The following is a 24,656-nucleotide window of genomic DNA, read 5'->3' on the forward strand; positions in this document are numbered from 1 at the left end:
ACAAACTATTTTACTGATTATTTCAAACACTTAAGGAGCAGCTTTATAATATCTTCCACATCAAAGAAAGATAAATATTACCAATACATCTTACACAGCTACCTGAATGTTTATATTGAAACAAGACAGGGATGACAAGCAATTTTATCTATAAACACTGATCATGAACCTAATCCAAAGGTATAGTAAAAAGGAAGGAAAATACTATTAGAATTGGAACACAAATAACAAGCACAATTTGTACTTTCCACGCCAGCCCTGCCTGATTTCTGATTTGGTGTCCCAGTGCCCATTTCCCCAAGGCCTCTTTAGCTGATGCCACCCAGCTGAAGTGATATATTTTCCCAAGACTTCATATGGGCCAAAGAAGAACATGACAGTTGCCTTAGATTTGGCTCTGGCCTCCACATCTTCAACAGCCTTCCCCTATACTGCTCTGGCCAGTCCTGTGGTCTCTTTCTGTAGAGACTGGCCATATACTCCAGAGCCTTCATTTTGGTGTTTTCAAGGTAGGCTCGACGACCCCACAGAAGCTCATATTCAACTGGATTCGAGTAAGACAAAGGCCTGCATTTCAAGTAGCACTGTCTCATTAGCTTGCTCATGATGGCATGTTTTCTCCATACATCCACATCAAATCTCTGAAGATAGTTCCAGACATTGGCCTCTTTAACAGGGTTGCCCATCAAAAAGAGCAAACCCAGGATTGGCATCACATATTCTTGAGTTGGTCTCCACAGGCTCTCTATCATCATTTGCTGTTCTTCTGATTATGGTTGCTGGATAAGGAGGTAGATGTGCTCACTGGTATCAATTTCAATGAGGGAGAACTCATAAAACAAATCAAAGATGAGAGTAGCTCAACTGAGAATGTTTGGATACACTTTCTCAAATTCTCTGCCAGCGTGAGCCAATAGCTCATCCTGATGTATAGGCAGCAACACCTCGGTGACATTAATAGCCAATTGGAGCAAGTCATTTGCCTTATCATTCATAGTGTCCTCTAACTAGAACTCCAAGCCAGCAGCCTGGCTTCTTTCTTTGGCTTTGTCAGCCTCCAGGACCTTGTTATATTCTTCTGGCCAACTCCAGGGTTCTTCAGCATGAGCCTGTGCCACAAACGTCAAGGCTTCCATCTTTGTGATTTCCCTGTGGTCTCTAGAGCCCCACAAAAACTCAAATTCTAGGGGATTAGTACCATACACTGGCCAGTACTCCAAGAACTGCGTGTGCACAAACTCAGTAGTAAGTGGGCTTCTTGTGTTCCCAAAGAGGTTGTTGACTCTCTGAGGCTCATCCAACCTTTAACAGCAGGTCCCAAATGGAGACCTCTCTTGTCCGGTTGCCATTCAGGAGGATGTGGCCTAGAACCAAGGCCAGGAGACCTGTCTTTGACATGTCTAGGGATTCTGCTATATGACCAGTGGTCTGGAGACCTCGTTTGCTGATTAGGCTGTAGATGTTGGCCTGGGAATCAAGACCTCTTAGGTTTGACCCAAAGACCTGATCCAGGTGGGCTGAAGCTCCCCTGAGGATCTCAGGGAACTGATCTGAGTATTCTCTGAGGAACCCCAACATCTCTTTCTGCTGAATAGACCCCTAGTCTGGCTTTTCATTCGCATGAAATTCACCAAAGCAATCGACCTGTCTTCCAAAGGGTTGTGGACCCTGAGCACCCCCAAACGTCGGAACTGCTAGTCAATCAGAGCTTTGAGGTCGTTCGGGTCCTTCTCAACTTTGGAAATGCTGACACCCTGAGGGTCAACTGACGCCTGAGGGTCCTGGGGGTCATCAGGAACTAGCATGGAGGTGGGGGACACAGAGGCGTTAGTATCCTGCATCTCACCCTGGCGGTCGCTATAATCTACAGTGGTCTCTGCGCTGCCGTGGCGTGCATTCTGGCTTACCAAAGACATGGTTCCAAGAGACAGTAGCAGGAACAGGGATATCAGTGATCCGTCGGAGCGAGGATGTTAAGTAATTCGGAGCCTGAACACAAAGCCAAAGCCAGGGACCCGGGACCAAGTGTGAGAGCTGGTAAGAAGAGCAATCTTTCTACACAAACATCAGGTAGCAATGACTGCAACCCTGCACGTTTAGCTTTGCCTCAGCCTACGCAGGCGCAGTCGGGTTCTGTGACCTAATAGCCAGGGACCCGGGACCAAGTGTGAGAGCTGGTAAGAAGAGCAATCTTTCTACACAAACATCAGGTAGCAATGACTGCAACCCTGCACGTTTAGCTTTGCCTCAGCCTACGCAGGCGCAGTCGGGTTCTGTGACCTAATAGCCACGCCCCACTCCCAGTCCCTCACTCCTGCCCACCACTTTTGCTAGGCAGCCAAAGCTGGTTCAAGTGGATGTGCCAGACTCAAACTTGTTAGAGAAGAGAATCTGTGAAAGAGAGAACAAACAGGTGAAGCAAAGGGGACAAGGGATGGAGGATGTTCAATGATGATGGTCCATTTGAAGTTTTTCTGTGAGATATAAAGCACTATGCTAATAGGCAGTGGAGGATTCAGAGAGGAGGAGGATGCTAACATGATAGTTATTTTACAAACTCATTAATTCATCCATCCACTCAACAGATATTTCTTGAGTATGAGCCATATGCCAGGCATGGTGCTGGATACTACGGGTTTGCCAGAGGACAAACATAATGATTATCCCCTTCTGTGTGGGGCGTACATTCTGGGGTACAGTCAAACAGTAATAGTAATGAGAGGTAACCTTTATGGAGCATTTACTGTGTACCAGGTACTGTTTCTGGTTCTCTCACTTTCCCCATAGTAAATCGCTTAATGCTAGCTATAAGGTAGCTGCTCTTAATGGTGTTCGTTTTACAGATGAGGATCAGAAAGGTGAATTTACTTGTCCAAAGTCAGAAAGTAACAAGTGAAAGAGGCCAGGATTTGAACCCAGGTCTGTCAGAGTCTCAAGAATAAGTATTTTCTCTCACACATACACCCTTCAAAGAGTGTTTAGCATTATTTATTAAAAATGACTCATGCAAAGTAGATGGAAATAGGTGTTTTAAAGGAAGGTTAATTAACCTGTATAAATACAGAAAGAGCAAGCAATGAATTATAGCTTAGTCTGAGTTGTCTTGGATTGGGACTACATGCCTCAAGGAGGAAGTAAGCTCTAAGTGATGAACAGGATGGGAAGAATTCATAGGGAAATCTAGACTAAGAGATCAACATCAGAAAAAGCCCAAAGGTATGAAGGTACAAAATAAGTTTGTGTAACAGCCAGTCTCCCAGGATGGCTAGAGCCAAAGTGTACTAAACTGGATGGGAGACGAGGATGAAGGTGGTGAGACAGGAATGACTGGAATTCCTATTTCTTCATTTAGCAGTATGTCAGAACTGGTTAGGACCCCACAAGGTAGGAATGGTCACAAGAGAAAAGGGCCAGAATAGGGCCTAAACAGGGGGTTGGTCATGTGTTTGGAGAGACATAATCCAAACACTTTTACCATGAAAAGGGGCCAGCTGCTTTATTTTCTGGGAGTGCTAACAAAACAATAGTGCTAAATCTTAGTCCTCAACATCAAGATAAATAGTGGAATATTAGAAAGGAAAAAAATTTAATAGGGTTGTTATCTGCAGCCACAACTGAAATACTTCCTTAAATTCTTTATGGTAATAAATACTATTATATTGCATTATCTTATACCCTAGAATTCTTTTAGAGGGCACTGCTTTCACATGTGAGGACCAGGCACCTATCTCTGACATTTTCTACACCCCACGAGTTTTCTTACAGTAGAAAAGCAGCAGTTCATGACCATGGATTTGGCTAAACTAGGCTAAAGAAATCAATGTTTATGCAAGTGAATGTGTGTTCTATAACATAGAAACATGTGGTTTGTGTGCTGATTGTATCTTAGGAGAATCTTGTGGAAAGAAGCACCATCTGCTGAGCTGCTACAAAGGTGTAGTTAAGATAAAATCTGACAAGATCCTTGGTCTTGCTCTTTCCCCTTCACCAAAAAGGACTTCTTGTTTCTTCTTTAGATACGGAATGCCCAGGGGTAGATTTCCAGAGAGGATTTTTAATTCTCCAGTCATAAAATAAAAGATAACATTTTCCCTGAAAATAAGCTCACATTTTGTCATGAGGTGAACCTTCTACCCCTCATCTAATTAAAAAAGGCACTAAATGGCAACATCTTACTTCTGAAATGGCGTCCTGATCCCATTCCACAGCATTCAAGGCCTTCACCAATTGGTTCCTTCCTAGCTCTCCAGCTTCATTTTTTTATCCCCCAGCACATTCTTCCATAAAATCTGCTCCTAGCCACATTGAGCTACATGCCTGGTCACAGCCATTTCTATTCTACTGGTCTCTAAAGAGTTCTAGTTATTGCTAAATGAAAAATGAAGGAGCTGTGCCTACACCTGTGACATATGGCTTATTTTCCAATGTATTTAAGTGGGATTGTAAAAAGATGGCATCATATTCTCCATTCTGAACTCCTTTTGATACTTTCTGACCTCCTTTTTTCACTTTAAAAACATGAGTGTCTTTCCATACAATTGTTAACCTTTAGCATACTTTTGATTATTTTAAAAGTGCTTTTGCTGAGATATAACATGTATAGAGTAAAGTAGAGCTTGATAAATTACAGATTTAACATGTAATATACCACCATTCCAATCAAGAAATAGAACATTACCAGAATCTCTGAAACTCCCATGGCACTCTACACCATCTCTCCCCTCACATTTGTCCAAAGAGGAAACCCTTATTCTAACCTCTAGCATCACAGATTAAGTTTTGCTTGTTTATGATCTCTGTATAATATCAATGGAATTTTACAGTGTGCACTCAGTTGTAGTTTTCTTTTCCCAATAAAATCCAACTATATCTTGTTATTTATCTATGTTGTGTATAGCAGTATTTGTTCATTTTCAGTATTATACACTTTATCTTTGTATGAATGTACTACAACTTATCCTGTCAATTGTTGGTTGACATTTACTTTGTTTCTAGTTTGTGGCTATTACAAATAATGCTGCTATGGACCTTCTTGTACCTGTATTTTGGTTCATGGGTACATTTTTGTTGGAAATAAATCTATGAATGGAATTGCTAGATTTTAAATGTGTGTGTTTTTAGTTTTCATAGATATTTCCTGAGAGATTTTGAAATTGGTGTACCAATTGACACTCCCACCAGTAGTGTATTAGAGTTCCTCTTGCTATATATTCTTGTCTACACTTGGTATCAGTCTGTTTCATTTTAAGCATTCTAGTGGTTGTTCTATGGTAAATCACTGTGGATTATTTTATTTTTCATATTTAACTTTTTAAATTATTTCTCAAACAAGATTTGTTATTTGTCTTCCAAGGTCACTGGGTATATTGGCAGAAAATTAAGGATAGGAGATGCTGGAAGTTAGCTGGAAGACAGCTGCAAGAAGTGATAGTTGGTAGACACTAAAGGGAAGGAGATGAAAACAGTATTCAAAGCTGAAACTAAAATTGAAATACTATAATTGTGTTAGGGCATTCAGGGGAAGGACAGAAACTCTTAGATGTCCAAATTGTCCTCAAATTTCTCACTACATAGTATAATTATTAAATACCTAGACTTATCAAGAAATGTTAAATTCTGCTTAAGAAAACTGATAAATATACAGCCAAGAGTGTTCAAGGTGGTGTTGTAGGAAGATCCTGAGCTCATCTCTTCCCACAGACACAACAAATATACAATTGCATATGGAATGATTTCCTCAGAAGAAAGTCCTGAAAGTGAATGTACAGAGCTTCCACAATGAGGGACAAAGGGGCAGCACTGAGATGGGTAGGACCGGAAGAGACAAGGTCTTGCCAGAAAATGAAAAACCCACTCTAAGCATGGTGATCCACAACTGGGGAAGAATCTCAAAATCATGGAACCTCTCCCTGAGGAGCAAGGGGTTGGAACTCCACATTAGGCACTCCAGCCCTCACATCCTGCACAGGAAAGAAAAGCCCACAAAATCTTGGCTTTGAAAACTAACAGGGATTATGTCCACAAAATCCATAGAGCTATAGGGAATAGAGAATCTGCTTTTCAAAGGCTTTCACAAAGTCTCACTTCCCTAGGACCCAGCAATAAAACATCAGTTGGAAAAACACTTAGAGCATGGGTGAATGGGACCCACTTAGTAGTCCTGGGGCATGTGTTGAGGAGGCAGCAAACTACTGAGACACCCTCTGGGGGCGGAGACACTGCTATGGGACATATTTGAAAACACAATCTACCTTGCTAGTGCTGATGCTTGTGAGTGCCATCTTGGAATGCTCACTTTAACCTGCTAAGTCTGGCAGGTGTTCCCTGCCTACCACCTCAACCACAGCAACAACTATGGCACCCCAGCAGACTGGAAAGTGGAGAGCCCACTCCCCACTGTATCAGCAGCTGCAGTACCCCAACCAGGTCAGCAGTGAGAGAGCACCACCTAATGCTCCAGACTCAGCAACCAGGTTGGGAAGGCAGAGAGCCCTTTCTACCACCATAGCCCCAGCCAGCTTGGCCAGGTAGAGAGTCCCAACCACTGCTGCTGTGGCAACAGAAGCAGCCCCTGTGCCCTGGCCAGTTGGGTTAGGGGAAAACCCAGTCACCACTACAGTGGTAGCTGTGGCAATACAACCACTGGGATGGAGGGAGAGCCTCACCCACCATCTTGTCACAGCCACTGCTCCACAACAACAGGCAGGTACACAGAACTCACATAGGTGATGCCTCTTGAGGACCTGGCTCTGGTGACGAGAGAAGGTTGTTTATTGGCCCCATGGGACATATCCTCTGCAAGGTCACTCTTTCAAGACTAGGAGAGTAGCCAGTTTGCCTAATACATTATAAGAAAACACAGGAAATTAGGCAAAATGAGGATAAAGAGGAATATATTCCAAATGAATGAATAAGACAAAACCTCAGAAAAAGACTTAACAAGATGAAGATAAGTAATCTACCCGATAGCTCTAAATAAAGATTATGTAGATGTTCTCTGTTCTCAGTAGAAGAACTGATGAACATAGAACTACAACAAAGGGAATATAAGAATACCAATTACAGCAGAATAATACAGAATAATACAGAAATGAAAATATATACTAGGGGGAATCAACAGCAGACTAGATAATACAGAAGAACAGAAGAGTGACCAGGAAGATGTGGTAGTAGAAATCACTCAATTGGAACAACAAAAAGAAAAAATAACTTTAAAAATTCAAATAGTTTAAGGGACCTCTGGAATAATATGCATACTAACATTTGCAACATTGGTGTGACACAAAGGGGCAGAAAACTTATTTGGAGAAATAATGGCTGGAAACTTTCTTAATATGGGGAGGAAACAGATATCTAGCTCCAGGAAGCACAGAGAGCACCAAACAAGATGAACCAAGGAGGTCCATACCAAGACACACTATAATTAAACTGAAAATTTAAAGATAAAGAATCTTAAAACCGGCAAGAGTAAAACAACTTATTACATATAAAGGAGTATCCATTAGCCTATCAGATGATTTTTAGCAGAAATTTTGAGAGCAGAAAGGAGTGGCATAATACATTCAAAGTGATGAAAAGAAAAAAATTCACAACCAAGAATACTAAGCCCAGTAATAAATGATTACCAATCAGAATTGAAGGAAAAATAAAAATTTGCCAGACAAGAAAAAGCCAAAGGAGTTTATCACCATTAAATTAGCCTTAAAAGAAACATTAAAGGGACTTCTTTAAGTGGCAGTTAAGTGGAAAGCCGTAACTAGAAATAAGAAGGTAAAAGAAAAAAATCTCACCAGTAAAGGTAATTATATAAGAAAGGGAGTGGCTCAACCATTAATAAAGCTAAAATGAAAGTTAAAAGACAAAATAGTAAAATCAACTATAACTATAATGATTAATTAAAGGATATGAAAAATAAAAAGATGGAAAATATGCCATCAGAAACAAAAAAATGTGGGTGGTGGATAAAAATGTAGTGTTTTTAGAATGCATTCAAACCTAAGAAACCATCAAATTAAAATAAACTGATATATATATATATAAGTTGTTATATATGAATTTCATGGTAAAAAAACAAAAACCTGTAATAGACACAGAAATAAAGAATGAAATAAAAACATAATGCTAAAAGAAAGAATGACAACAAACCACAAAGGAAGAAAGCAAGAGAAGAACAAAGGAACAGAGAACTACAAGAACAACCAGGAAATAATTACCAAATAGAAATAAGTACATACTATCAATAATTACTTTAAATGGACTAAATTATCTAATCAGAAGAAGACATAGGATGACTGAATGGATAAAAAAGACCCAAGTTAATGGTGCCTTCAAGAGACTCATATCAGATATAGAGATACACTCAGACCAAAGTTGAAGGGATGGAAAAAGATATTCCATGAAAATGGAAATGAAAAGAAATCTGGTGTAGCAATACTTGTATCAGACAAAATTAACTTTAAAACATAGATTGTAACAAAATATAAGGGCATTATATAATGATAAAAGGGGTCAATCCAACAAAAAGATGTAATATTTGTAAATATTTATATACCCAACATAAGAACACCTAAATATATAAATCAAATATTAATAGACTTAAAGGGAGAAATTGACACCAATAGTGGGGGGTCTTTAACACTCCACTTACATCAACGGATATATCATCAAGATGGAAAATCAACTAGGAAACATTGGCCTTACACGACACATTAGAACAGATGGACTTAAGAGATATACACAGATCACTCCATCCAAAAATAGCAGAAATACATTCTTTTGAAGGCACATGGAATATTCTCTATGATAAAACATGTTAGGATACAAAACTAGCCAAAAAAATTAAGAAGATTGAAATATCAACCATCTTTCTGAACAGCAGGATGAAACTAGATTTCAATTACAAGAAGAAAACCAGAAAAAACACAAACACATGGAGACTAGACAACATGCTATTAAACAACCAATAGATCAAAGAAATCAGAGGAAATAAAATATCTTGAGACACATAAAAATGGAAACATGATATTCCAAAACCTACAGGACACAGCAAAAGCAGTTCTAAGAGGGAAGTTCATAGTGATGAACCTCAAGCATCAAGAAAATTCTTAAATAAACAAGCTAATTTTATACCTAAAGAAACTAGAAGAAGAATAAACTAAGCCCAAAGTTAGTAGAAGAAAGGAAATAAAGAACAGAAGAAAAGTAAATGAAATAGAGATGAAAAATACAGAAAAGATCAGTGAAACAAAGAATTGGTTCTTTGAAAAAATAAACAAAGTTGATGAACATATAGCTAGACTCATTAAGAAAAAATGGACTTAAACAATCAGAAATGAAAGAGAAGTTAAAGCTGATAGCACAAAAATACAAATAATTATAAGAGATTAGTATGAAAAATTATATGCCAAAAAGTTGGAAAACCGAGAAAAAATAAAAATTCCTAGAAACATGCAATCTCAACCAAGAAATAGAAAATTTGAACAGACCAAACTACAAACAAAATTGAATCAGTAATACAACTTCCAATAAATCTCCAATACAAGATGGCTTCAGAGGAGAATTCCACCACTTAAAAAAATTAATACCTATACTTCTCAAACTATTGCAGAAAAATGAAGGAGGGAATAAATCTTCCAAATTCAGTCTACAAGTCCAAAAACCAAAACAGACAAAGACAACACACACAAAAAAAATTGCAGACCAATATCCCTGATGAACATAGATGCAAAAATCCTCAATAAAATGTTAGCAAACTGAAAGCAACAACGCATTCAAAAGATCATATAACATGGTCAAGTGGGATTTACGTCAGAGACGTCTTCTCATGAATTTTGCATGCATTTCCATTAAGTACCTAGGAATGCCATTGCTGGATCATAGGTTATGTATATGTTCAGCTTCTGACAAAGAGCTTCCTGAAAGAGTTATAACAATTTATACTCCTATGAACAGAGAATTAGTGTTCTGGTTTCTCCACATCTTCACATTTGAGATTCTCTTTCTTTTACATTATAAGTATTTTAGTGGGTTGTACTGTGGTGTGACATTGTGGTTTTAAAATACTTTTCACTGATGACAAATGAAATTCAGCTTCTATTCACATATTAGCCATTTGGATATCCCCTGTTGTGAATTACCTGTTCAAGTGTTTTGCCTATTTTTACTACTGGGCTGCCAGTATTTTCTTGTTGATTTGTAGAGTTTTTATATTTTATAGATGCATGTTTATTATCAAATACAGGTACTGAAAATATCTTCTCTCATGCATGAGTTGCCTTTTCAATATCTTAATGCTCTCTTTCAAAAAACAGAAGTTCTTAATCATCATATTGTCCAGTTTATCAACTAATTTCCTTTCTGGCTAGTGCTTTGACGGCCATGTTGAAGAATTTTTGCCTACTCTGAGGTCACAATGAGATTTTTCTATGCTTTGTTTCCAAAAAGATTTATAGTTTATGATTCATTCTGAGATTTAAAAATTATCTGGAATTTATTTTTGAGTATGGTTTGAGGTAAGAGATCAAAATTCATTTCTTTTTTTTACATTATGGTAAATGGTAAAATACCACACAAATCTTTAATTGATCAAGCACATTATTGAATGAAGTAATTCTTTCATCATGGCACTGTAGTGTCACATTTGCCATAAATCAGGTGATCAAATATGTGTGAATTTATTTCTGGATATGTTCAATTGGTCAGGTTGTTTATCCTTGCAACAATACCACATTGTCTTGTTTTAATTGTAAAATAATATTATTTTCTGGTAATACTGTCAACCAGCTTTGTTCTTTTTCAAAATTGTTTAAATATTCATCTCTACATAATTATATAGAGACCCACTGCATCTCTAAATAATTCTAGAATGACATTTTCAATGTTCACACAAAGCCTTGGAATTTTTACTGTGACTTCTCAATTTGAGTACTATTAATATCTTTGAAGTACTGAATCTTCCAATTCACTAATATAACATATCCCATCATTTATTTTTTTCTTCTCTAATATCTCAATATAGTCCTGAGTATAAAATCCCATGAGCCATAGATCACTAAGACCATAGATACAGTTGAACAAGTTGGGTTTATTTTTCATTAAAGGGATAACACACATCATGGGGAACAGTTTCAGTAAGAGGGTATGAGAAGAACTTATTACAGTATTTATATTTAATTTGTGTAATTTGGGGGAGGATCTAAAGAAAGTGGTGGTGCACTTTACATTGGATGCTGGCAGAAACTGGGGAGAATTCTGTTTGAGTATCCTAATAAACCTTATATGGAAGGAATGGAAGCCTAGAATAAGGCTAAGAATATAATTGTTAAGGAGAAGTAATCATTCACATTATCCAGGATAAGGTGAATCTTTGGTAATTTTTGTGGTTTAGATAATCATCATGCTTATTCTGTACTCAGATCTGATTTTGGAGTGGTCTTGTTTTTGTCTTGATCCATCATGGTCATAGAGTGGTCTTATATGGTACCGATGATCTGTGAAATTATTCACGCTCAACAGGAGAGCACCAAGGCCTATGTGATACTATGACATGTTCTTGTCAGCTCTTGTATGTTGGGGATAATTTTCTCTTTTTCAGTGCTTCCTTTCAGCCAAGGGTAGACAAAGTCAGGCCACAGGAAATTAATCCATGATACCCAGGTTTCATCATTGCTGAGATTTTTCTATCAGAGTTTATTTAAAGGATATCATTTGTAGGTAGACTAAGGTTAGTGTCTCCTGCTGAATTTGTTTCAGAGAGAGTTGAATTATCTGATGTGATAAGGGCTGAGAAGTAGCAAATAAGTAGTAGATCCTGGCTACTGATCTCTGTCCAGGATCCATGGATAACTGTTACACAAGAAATTTTGAGAAATGAATTGATTATTAGTCCTTAAACAATTATTGAAATAATCAAGGACCATTATTACAAAATCCAGGCAATGAATCCAGCTGAGTCTATTGTAGAGGTCCACAAAATCATGATTTTAAATTTGTCTTGAAGAATTATGGTGCGGCAAGTGTTTGCTATAATCTCTCTGTATATATCTATAGATATAGATGATAGATATAAATTTAGATATATCAGCAGGGTCAGGTAAAATATATTTTAGCCATCAGTTAGTTAAATTCAGAGTAGCTATAGTCTCTAAAAACATGCAGGACACTTTTATTTTTCCTTGAGTGACAGAAGACCATATAGGGTCAAGGGTAACAGGATGAAAATGCAGAACAGTGAGATTTGTAGTAAGGAAAAGATTCAGGAGAGTGATAAAAAGTCAACTTTGTTGCATTATTTTCAGCAGAAGCTGTCATCTTCTGTAATCACAAGCCTCTGAAGGGTTCCTAATAATTCTCAGATTAACATCTTCCAGAGAATTGATATTCCAGTACTCAAGAGAAAGTGACATGTTTTTTAAATTGGTAAACATAAATCAAAGTATAAACAGCTTAAATTTTTACTGTTATGCTAGTTGTTAGCAGTATCTGATATGCTCTTTTTTGACTAGGCTCAAATTAAGTTTTTCATCAAAGAGGAGGAGACACTCCCAAACTAATTTTATGAGGCAACACTGAGAGATACTAAACTATAAAAGGATGCTATTAGAAAATAAAACTTCAAACACATGAAAAGGATCACTCATCATGATCAAGTGGGACTTATACCTGGGATGCAAGGTTGGTGCAACATACACAAATCAGTCAATGTGATACATCACGTTAATAGAATGAAATAAGAGTCATGATTATCACAATGGATGCAGAAAAAGCATTTGACAAAATTCCACATTGCTCATGATAAAAAACTCTTTAATAATTAAGCATAGAATGAACAAATATCAACATAATAAAGTCATGCACAACAAGCCCACTTATAACATCATATTAAATGGTCAAAACTTTAAAGTTTTTCCTCTAAATTCAGGAACAAGACAAGGGTAGCCACTCTCACCAGTCCTATTAATCATAGTATTAGAAATCTTAGCTACAGCAATTAGGCAAAAAAAGAAATAAAATGTATCAGAATTGGAAAGGAAGAAAAGTTGATTTTATTTGAAGATGACATGATTTTATATATAGAAAATCCTCAAGAATCAACCAAAACCTGTTAGATCTAATCAATGAATTCAGCAAAGCTGCAGGATACAAAATTAACACATAAAAATCAGTAGTGGCAGGGGTGGAGCCAAGATGGTGGCGTGAGTAGTTCAGTGGAAATCTCCTCCCCAAAACATACATATTTATGAAAATACAATAAATACAACTATTCCTAAAAGGGACACCAGTGGATACAGTACAACAGCCAGGCTACATCTACATCTGCAAGAACCCAACATCACACAAAGGGGGTAAGATACAAGCCGCAGCCCGGCAGGAACCCAAATGCACCCACACCCCAGAAACAGGTGAGAAGAAATAAGTCAGAATGGGGAGGGAATGAAAGCCCAGGACTGCTAAACAACCAGTTCTAGAAATCCATAGCTGTAGCATAGACACATGGTGCACAGGGTACTGGATATTAGAGAAATGGAAAAGAAAAATCTGCAGGCAGGTCCCCACAACCGGTGCCCTTGAGACAAAAGAAAAGTGAGTGCTTTTTGCAAGTCTTAAAGAGACAGGGACCCCACAGCTGGACGAAGTCATCCCGGCACACTTAGCCAGCAGCTGGGAAACCCAGGGAACTTTAGGAGCCCTAACACCCTGGGTGGCAGTGCAGCTCTGAAGCCCCTCACAGCACTAAGCAGCCTGCTAGTCATTCCCCCAACTGGCATGGACCCCAACACACCGGACCAGTAGTGGGAGAACGGCAGTGTGCGCGTGGGGCGGCAGTGCCAGAGGGGACGAGGAGCAGCCCACAAGTACTGGCAGCACCAGAGGGGACCAGGGGTGGCTTTCTGAAAGTCTTAAAGAGGGACCCCATAGCTGGACGAAGTTGTCACAGCACACTCAGCCAGCAGCTGGGAATCCCAGGGAACCTTAGGTGCCCTAAACCCCAGGGAGGCAGTGCAGTTATGAAGCCCCTCAGAACACTAAGAAACCTGCCAGTCGTTCCTCCAACTGGTGCGTACCCCGACACACCTGCCCAGTAGTAGGAGAATGGAAGCGCATACTGGGGATGGCGGCACCGGAAGGGACCTGGAGCAGATCCATGTGACAGCAGCACAAGACAGGACCAAGAGAAGCTTGTGCGAGCCCGCAGTGGTGTGACCAAACAGCCCGGGCATGGCTCGTGTGCACCTGTGGCAGTGATGCCAGAGGAGCCCAGTAGAGGCCTGTGCAGGAGAGCCTTGCACGCACCTGCAGCAGAGCCAGAGGGAGAAGGCATGCTCCCATAGATGACCGGAATCGCAGCCCAATGCAAAGCCGCCCGGGCCAGCTCCAAAGGCTGCTGCTGCCACAGAGCTGACCGGCAGGGGTGCTGCTAGCACAGAGAGTGCACCTGGCATGCCTGCCACTACCCACAGTGCTCCGTGCTGCTCTGACAGAGACCCTGCCCACAGGAGTTTAGGGGACTAACCCGGTGGCTGCTCCAGGAGTGTGGGTAACCGTCACAGACAGCGGAGAAGGGCAAGGCGTCCAGCAAACAGAAAAGGGCTTTCTTCTCCCAGCTGACACACCCACAACCTGCCTACAGCCACCACTATCACCATGAAAAGGCAAAAAAATTTAGTACAGGCCAAGATAGTCCAAACAACACCTGAGAAAGGATATGCAGAAGCAGACCTAACCAGTCTCCCTGCAAAAGAATTCAAAAAAAATAACAAACATGCTGACAGAGCTGCAGAGAAATATGCAAGAGCTAAGGGATGAAGTCCGGAGTGAGATTACAGATGTCCGGAGGGAGATTACAGATATCTGGAGGGAGATTACAGAAGTGAAACAAACTCTGGAAGGATTTACAAGCAGAATGGATAAGATGCAAGAGGCTATTGATGCAGAATGGATAAGATGCAAGAGGCTATTGATGGAATAAAAACCAGAGAACACGAACGCATAGAAGCTGACACAGAGAGATATAAAAGGATCTCCAGGAATGAAACAATATTAAGAGAACTGTGTGACCAATCCAAAAGGAACAATATCTGCATTATAGGGGTACCAGAGGAAGAAGAGAGAGAAAAAGGGATAGAAAGTGTCTTTGAAGAAATAATTCCTAAAAACATCCCCAAACTGGGGGAGGAAATGGTTGCTCAGACTACAGAGGCACACAGAACTCCTGAGAGATGGGACCCAAAGAGGAAAACACAAAGACACATAATAATTAAAATGGCAAAGATCAAGGACAAGGACAAAGTATTAAAGGCAGCCAGAGAGAGAAAAAAGGTCACCTACAAAGGAAAACCCATCAGGCTATCATCAGACTTCTCAACAGAAAACTTACAGGCCAGAAGAGAATGGCATGATATATTTAATGCAATGAAACAGAAGGGCCTTGAACCAAGGATACTGTATCCAGCACGATTATCATTTAAATATGGAGGGATTAAACCATTCCCAGAAAAGCAAAAGTTGAGGGAATTTGCCTACCACAAACCACCTCTACAGGGCATCTTACAGGGACTGCTCTAGATGGGAGCACTCCTAAAAAGAGCACAGGAAAAAACACCCAACATATGAAGAATGGAGGAGGAGTAATAAGAAGGGAGAGTAATAAAGAATCATCAGACAGTGTTTATAATACCTCAATAAGCGAGTTAAGTTCAACAGTAAGACAGTAAAGAAGCTAACCTTGAACCTTTGGTAACCAAAAACTTAAAGCCTGCAATGGCAATAAGTACATATCTTTCAATAATCACCCTAAATGAAAAGGACTGAATGCACAAATCAAAAGACACAGAGTAATACAATGGATAAAAAAGTAAGACCCATCTATATGCTGCTTACAAGAGACTCACCTGAAACACAAAGATATGCACAGATTAAAAGTCAAGGGATGGAAAAAGATATTTCATGTAAACAACAAGAAGAAAAAAGCAGGTGTTGCAGTACTAGTATCAGACAAAATATACTTCAAAACAAGGAAAGTAACAGGAGATAAAGAAGGACATTATATAATGATAAAGGGCTCAGTCCAACAAGAGGATGTAACCATTATAAATATATATGCATCCAATACACAGGCACCAACATATGTGAAACAAGCACTAACAGAATTAAAGGAGGAAATAGAATACAATGCATTCATTTTGGGAGACTTCAACACACCACTCACTCCAAAGGACAGATCCAGCAGACATAAAATAAGCAAGGACACAGAGGCACTGAACAACACACTAGAACAGATGGACCTAATAGACATCTATAGAACTCTATATCCAAAGGCAACAGCATACACATTCTTCTCAAGTGCACAAGGCCACAAAAAGAGCCTCAGTAAATTCAAAAAGATTGAAATTCTACCAACCAAATTTTCAGACCACAAAGGTATAAAACTACAAATAAATTGTACAAAGAAAGCAAAAAGGCTCACAAACACATGGAGGCTTAACAACATGCTCCTAAATAATCAATGGATCAACGACCAAATTAAAATGGAGATCCAGCAATATATGGAAACAAATGACAACAACAACACAAAGGCCCACCTTCTGTGGCATGCAGCAAAATCAGTATTAAGAGGAAAGTATAGAGCAATCCAGGCATATTTAAAGAAGGAAGAACAACCCCAGATGAATAGTCTAATGCCACAATTATCAAAATTGGAAAAAGAAGAACAAATGAGGCCTAAGAACAGCAGAGGGAGGGACATAATAAAGATCAGAGAAGAAATAAACAAAATTGAGAAGAATAAAACAATAGAAAAAATCAATGAAACCAAGAGCTGGTTCTTCAAGAAAATAATCAAAATGGATAAGCGTCTAGCCAAACTTACTAAGAGGAAAAGAGAATCAACACACATCAACAGAATCACAAATGAGAAAGGAAAAATCATGACGGGCCCCAAAGAAATACAAAGAATTATTAGAGAATACTATGAAAACCAGTATGCCAACAAGCCTGAAAACCTAGGATAAATGGACAACTTCCTAGAAAAATAAAACCTTCCAATACTGACCCTGAAAGAAACAGGAAATCTAAACAGATCAATTACCAGCAACGAAATTGAAGTGGTAATTAAAAAACTACCAAAGAAATAAAACCCTGAGCCAGATGGATTTGCCTCGGAATTTTATCAGACATACAGAGAAGACATAATACCCATTCTCCTTAAAGTTTTCCAAAAAAATAGAAGACGAGGGAATACTCCCAAACTCATTCTATGAAGCCAACATCACCCTAATACCAAAACCAGGCAAAGACCCCACCAAAAAAGAAAATTAGAGACCAATAACACTGATGAACATAGATGCAAAAATACTCAACAAAATATTAGCAAGCCGAATTCAAAAATACATCAAAAGGATCATACAGCATGACCAAGTGGGATTCATCCCAGGGATGTAAGATGGTACAACATTCAAAAATCCATTAACATCATTCACCACATCAACAAAAAGAAAGACAAAAACCACATGATCATCTCCATAGATGCTGAAAAAGCATTCGACAAAATTCAACATCCATTCATGATAAAAACTCTCAACAAAATCGGTATAGAGGGCAAGTATCTCAACATAATAAAGGCCATATATGGTAAACCCACAGCCAGCATCATACTGAACAGTGAGAAGCTGAAAGCATTCCCTCTAAGATCTGGAACAAGACAGGGATGCACACTCTCCCCACTGTTATTCAACATAGTACTGGAGGTCGTAGTCACGACAATTAGACAAAACAAAGAAATACAAGGAATCCATATTGGTAAAGAGGAAATCGAACTGTCACTATTTGCAGATGACATGATATTGTACATAAAAAAACCCTAGAACCTCCACTCCAAAACAACTAGAACTAATATAGGAATTCAGCAAAGTTGCAGGATACAAAATTAACACACAGAAATCTGTGGTTTTCCTATACACTAACAATGAACTAACAGAAGGAGAAATCAGGAGAACAATTTCATTCACAATATCATCAAAAAGAATAAAACACCTAGGAATAAACCTAACCAAGGAAGTGAAAGACCTATACCCTGAAAACTACAAGACACTCTTAAGAGAAATTAAAGAGGACACTAACAAATGGAAACTCATCCCATGCTCCTGGCTAGGAAGAATTAATATCATCAAAATAGCCAACCTTCCCCAAGCAATATACAGATTCAATGAAATCCCTCTCAAATTACCAACAGCATTCTTCAATGAGCTGGAACAAATAGTTCAAAAATACATATGGAACCACCAAAGACCCCGAATAGGGAAAGAAATCCTGAGAAGGAAAAATAAAGTTGGGAGATCTCGCTCCCCAACTTCAACCTCTACTGCAAAGCCATAGTAATCAAGACAATTTGGTTCTGGCACAAGAACAGAGCCACAGACCAGTGGAACAGAATAGAGACTCCAAACATTAACCCAAACATATATGGTCAGGTAATATATGATAAAGGAGCCATGGACATACAATGGGGAAATGACAGTCTCTTCAACAGATGGTGCTGGCAAAACTGGACAGCTACATGTAAGAGAATTAAACTGGATCACTGTCTAACACCGTACACAAAAGTAAATTCGAAATGGATCAAAGACCTGAGTGTAAGTCATGAAACCACAAAACTCTTAGAAAAAAACATAGGCAAAAATCTCTTGGACATAATCATGAGCGACTTCTTCATAAGCATATCCCCCCGGCAAGGGAAACAAAAGGAAAAATGAACAGCTGGGACTTAATCTAGCTGAAAAGCTTCTGTACAGCTAAGGACACCATAAATAGAACAAAAAGGTATCCTACATTATGGGAGAATATATTCATAATTGACAGATCCAATAAAGGGTTGACATCCAAAATATATAAAGAGTTCACACACCTCAACAAGCAAAAAGCAAATAATCCAATTAAAAAATGGGCAGAGGAGCTGAATAGACAGTTCTCTAAAGAAGAAATTCAGATGGCCAACAGACACATGAAAAGATGCTTCACATTGCTAGTCATCAGAAAAATGCAAATTAAAACCACAATGAGATACCACCTCACACCAGTAAGGATGGCCACCGTCCAAAAGACAAACAACAACAAATGTTGGCGAGGTTGTGGATAAAGGGGAACCCTCCTACACTGTTGGTGGGAATGCAAATTAGTTCAACCATTGTGGAAAGCAGTATGGAGGTTCCTCAAAATGCTTAAAATAGAAATACCATTTGACCCAGGAATCCCACTCCTAGGAATTTACCCTAAGAATGCAGCAGCCCAGTTTGAAAAAGACAGATGCACCCCTATGTTTATTGCTGCATTATTTACAATAGCCAAGAAATGGAAGCAACCTAAATGTCCATCAGTAGATGAATGGGTAAATATGTGGTACATATACACAATGGAATATTGTTCAGCCATAAGAAGAAAACAAATCCTACCATTTGCAACAACATGCATGAAGCTAGAAGGTATTATGCTCAGTGAAATAAGCCAGGTGGAGAAAAACAAATACCATATGATTTCACTCATATGTGGAGTATAAGAACAAAGAAAAACTGAATGAACAAAACAGCAGCAGAATCACAGAACCCACGAATGAACTAACAGTTACTAAAGAGAAAGGGACTGGGGAGGATGGTTGGGAAGGGAGATATAAGGGTGGGGAAAAAGAAAGGGGGCATTACAGTTACCATGTATAATGTGGGGGTGGGGGTATGGGGTGGGTTCTACAACACAGAGAAGACAAGTAGTGATTTTACAGCATCTTCCTATGCTGATGGACAGTTACTGTGAAGGGATATGTGGGGGGGACTTGGTGAAGGGGGGAGCCTAGTAAGCATAATGTTCTTCATGTAATTGCAGATTAATGATACCAAAAAAAATCAGTAGTGTTTCTATATGTTAACAATGAATTTTCTGAAAAAGAGATAAAGAATTTGATCATATTTACAATAGCATCAAAAACAATAAAATACATAGGAATAAATTAAGGAGGTGAAAAATCACAGAAAGTACAAGATATAAATGAAAGAAAGTGAAGAAGATGTTAAGTAAATGGTACCTCCTATGTTCAAGAATTAATGTTCAAATGTCAGTACTACCAAAAGCCATCCATAGATTCAAGGAAATCCCTTCTGAGGATTCCAATGGAATTTTTACAAAAGTAGAAAAAGAAACTTCTAAAACATATATTGAACCACAAAAGACCCTGAATAATTCTGAGAAAGAACAAAGCAGAAGGCATCACATTTACTGACTTCAAGCTATACTATAAAGTTAGAGCCAACAAAACAGACACATAGATGAATGAAACAGAATCAAGAGCCCAGAAATAAACAAAAGCATATATGGCCAATGAATATTTTACAAGGGAACCAAGACTACTGAATAAAGGAAAGAGGTGTTTCAATAAATGTGATGGAATAATTGGATATTCACATGTAATAAAACTGGATATTCACATGTAATGAAACCCATATTATACACCACAAAAATTAACTAAAAATGGAACAAAGACTTAAATGTAAAAGTTGAAACTATGAAATTCCTAAAGAAAGTGTAGGAAATCTTCTTGACATGAGTTTTGGTAATGATTTTTTTTTGGACATGACACCTAAAGCACAAGCAACAAAATTAAAAATAAATAAGTAGGACTACATAAAACTAACATGTTTCTTCACAGGCAAAGAAACCATCAAAAAGTGGAAAAAACCCTAGAAAATGTATAAAAGCACTGGCTAACCAATATCTGATAAGAGGTTAATATCCTAAATATATAAGGAGCTCACAGAACTCAATACTAAAAAAAAACAGATAACCCAATTAAAAAATGGTTAAAGGAACTTAATAGAAATTTCTCCAAATAAAATATACAAAGCCCAACAGACACATGAAAAGAAGCTCGATGTCACTAGTCATTAGGAAAGTGCAAATTAAAACAAAAATGAGGTATCACCTCACACCTGTCAGAATGCCATCATCTAAAAGACTCAACCAAGGGTACCCACTTGTATGGATGTGGAGAAAAGGGAACCCTTGTGCACTCTTGTTCAGATTGTAAATTGGTAAAGCCAGTAAGGAAAACAGTATCAAGGATCCTCAAAACATTAAAAGTAGAACTACCATATGATGCAGTAATTTCCCTTTTAGGGATATATCCAAAAGAACTAAAACATTAACTTGGAAAGATATTTGCACCCCATGTTCACAGAAGCTTACAATAGCCTAGACATGGAAGCAACCTAGTGCCCACTGACAGATTAATGCATAAAGATATTGTGATATATATTATTCAACCATAAAAAAACAAAGAAATGGTACCATTTGTAACAACATGGATGGACCTTGAATACATTATGCTAAGTGAAATAAGTCAGAGAAGGACATATCCTGTATAATATCACATATATAGAATCTAAAAACAACAACAGAGCAGATGGGAAAAAAGATGGCAGAGTAGAAAGGCAAAGTGTAGACCTCCTCCCACACAAGGAAGCAACTACAGCAAATGCAACTAACTCTGAAAACAACCTGAAGACTGCACAACAGACCACGTACACCTGGTGAAGAAAATAAGACTGCACACAGAAGGACCCAAGCCCTTCCTTCAACCCAGCCCACCAGTGGGAAGGAAAGGAATGGAGCAGGGTAGGGAAAAGTGTTCAGTAACTGTAAACCTGTCTCTGGAGATCTGCTATGTGAACATGAATCCATATCTCATTGTGCTTTGGTGATTAACAGGGCTGGACACCAGGGAGAGTTGGAGCACTCTGGGCGGCTGAGATTCTTGTCACTGGTGGGTGACAGGTACCCTTTGTTGGGTGGCTGAGACCCAACAAAGAGGTGGCAAATTGAAAGACTTACCAGCAGCAAGAAGGGTGCCACAGGGACAAGGGTTGGATCCAGCTCTCTCTGAAGAAGAAAGGGCACGTGGATGATGTTCCCTCAGCCCTTCCTCAACCAACTGGTCAGGCACTCACAGGAAACAGCCCCAAATGCTCCATTCCCTTTCTTGAAGCTCAGCCCCAAGTCACTTCCCTATGTACCCACCCGCCCAATCTGCTTGGCCCAGCAGTGTTCAGACTTTGCTTCCTGGAAGACAATGGGAGGATTTCCCAGCTTTCTTGACCCTCTCTTAGCCCAACTGGGAAGGCACCTGTGACAGCCAGCTCCAAGTTCTCCTTCATACATGTGAGCAGCTAAGCCCTGCACCATGCTTCCCTGTGCAATGCCCCACCAACCTGGTCAGCCCAGCAGTGCAACCATGGCTACACATTGGACAGAGGACAGCCATGCCCACAAAAATTCCAGCAGAAGCACTGCTGCTCTACTCATAAAGGTCTGGCTGAGGTGAGCTAACAGCCAGGGAAGACTGAGATCAGTCACTCTAAACAGAGAGGCAGAAAGGTGTTACACCCACACTCATCAAAAGCAGCTGGGGCTTTACCAAAAAGGAGAACCAGAAACTGGTGAGTAAATAGTTTTGAGATTCTGGGTACCACAGGATGCCTTCTTCATAAAGCTATTACTCTATAGACCAGAAAACATAGGAGATATCTCTAATTAAAAGGGAGAAACACAGAAACCCAAAAAGGAATGAGGAGGCAGAGGAATATGGTCCAAAAAAGTGCAGGATATGACACCAGAAAGAGGACTAAATGAAAAGAGATCAACAATCTTCTTGATAATGATTAAAAAGTAAAAGTCATAAATATGCTCACTGATCTACAGAAAAGTATCAATGGTCTAAGGGAAGACTTCAACAAAGAGACAGAAGTCATTAAAAGAGCCACTCAGAGTTGAGGAATACAGTAACTGAAATGAAAACTACAATGAAGGGAATGAATAATAGACTGCTGCACAGAAAGAAGATAATCAATGAGATGGGAATTAGGGAACAGGAAAACAACAAAGCTGAGGAACACAGAAAAATTTTCTGGAAATGAAAGGATGCTAAGAGAGCTGTGTAACAGCTTCAAACAAAAGAATATTCACATAAGAGGGGTCCCAGAAGAAGAGAAAAAGTGTCACTATGAAGAAACAATAGCCGAAAACTTCCCCAATCTGATGATGAAAATAGACACACAAGCCCTGGAAATGCAGAGACCCGTAACAAAAGGAACCACAGGAAGACAATGAAGGCATATAATAATTAAAATGACAAAGACTAAGAATAAAGAGAGAGTACTGAAAACAGCTAGAGAGAGGCAAAATTTCCTTATGAGAGAAACCCCATCAGGCTATTAGCAGATTTCTGAGCAGAAAATTTACAGGCCAGAAGGGAGTGGCATGAAATATTTAATGTATAGAAACATAAGGATGTTAAAGCAAGAATTCTCTAACCAGCTAAGTTATCATTCAAAATTGAAGGAGAGATTAAAAATTTCCTAGATAAACAAGTTAAAGGAATTCACCATCAGTCAACGAGCATTACAGAATATGTTAAAGGGGTTTCTGTAGATGAAAATGTACTTAACCCTAAATATTTTTCACCAGTAAAAACAAACCCACGGTAAAGATACTGGAACAATTACTTAATAAGCAAGCATGAAGTTAAAAACAAAAGTAGTAAACCAACTATGCACAAAATATTTAAAGGGATACACAATGCAGATTATGACATCTAATACATAAAGTGTGGAAGAGGAAGAATAATAAAAAAAGTACTTTTACATTGTGTTTGAAATAGGGTGACCATCAACTATTAAATTGGTTGATTTAGGACACTATCCACAAACCACAGAGCAAAAGACAATTCTAGATATACAAAAATTTAGGAAGAAAGGTGGAGAAAAAGATGGCAGAGTAGGACAGCAAGGCAGAAAACTGTTCCCCAAAACACAAAAAAACAGCAAATACTACTGAAACTGAAAACAACCTGAAGATTGCATAACTAACTACATCTGTAAAAAAATAGAAGAGCTCACAAAAAAAGGATAAAGTGGCAAAGCTGAGATCCAGTGAGACCCAAGCCATCCCCCAACCCCAGCCTACATGTGGAACAAAGGGAAATGCAGTGGGGAGAGGGTAGGAGCCCAGGATTGCTGAACACTTGGCCTGGAGATCTGCTCTGGGAGCATGAGCTCACATTACATTGTACTCTGGTGATTAGTGGGCTGGACAACAAAGAAAGGTGTAACACTTGGGGAAACTGAGATTCCAGCTGCTTGTGGAGAACAGGTATGCTTTACTTGTCCCCCGAGAAAACAAGTCAGACAGTTTAAAAGATTTCCCAGCAGCAGGGGTGTGCCAGAAGGGTGTGCGTTGGATGGATCTCTCTTCTCAGGAGAAAGAGCATGTGAATGATACCTCCCCAGCCTGCACTCAGCCCAAAAGGCTGGAAACTCTCAGGAGCCCCAGATGTTCCATTCTCCTCTCTGGCAATACAGACATGAGGCTCCTCCTTGTGCCTGTAGCAAGCAGACAACCCACTTGGCCCAGTGGTAGTGTCAGACTTTGCTTCCAGGTAGGCAGAGTAAGGCCCTCCCAGCCTGTTTTGGCCGAGCTATGGAGGTACTTGTGGGAGCCATCCCTGGGAGCCCCTTTATGCCTGTGGGTTCCAGGTACTATACACTTGCAGCCATTTCCATTGCTGCAGGTCAGGCAAAGGGTGACCCCACCCACACTAACACCAGCAAATCAGCTCTGTG

General features: G+C 39.2%; 1 protein-coding gene across 1 annotated transcript; it reads right to left on the minus strand.

The window, feature by feature from the left end:
* Window positions 1-207: 207 nt before the first annotated feature.
* MAGEE2 (MAGE family member E2) lies at window positions 208-1,916 on the minus strand. The gene is given in 4 exon segments (XM_036995493.1): window positions 208-423; window positions 426-1,299; window positions 1,301-1,601; window positions 1,604-1,916. Coding segments are annotated over 4 exon segments (1,704 nt in total).
* Window positions 1,917-24,656: the final 22,740 nt, after the last annotated feature.

This window comes from Manis javanica, chromosome X (assembly GCF_040802235.1).
Source record: "Manis javanica isolate MJ-LG chromosome X, MJ_LKY, whole genome shotgun sequence".
NCBI lineage: Eukaryota > Metazoa > Chordata > Mammalia > Pholidota > Manidae > Manis > Manis javanica.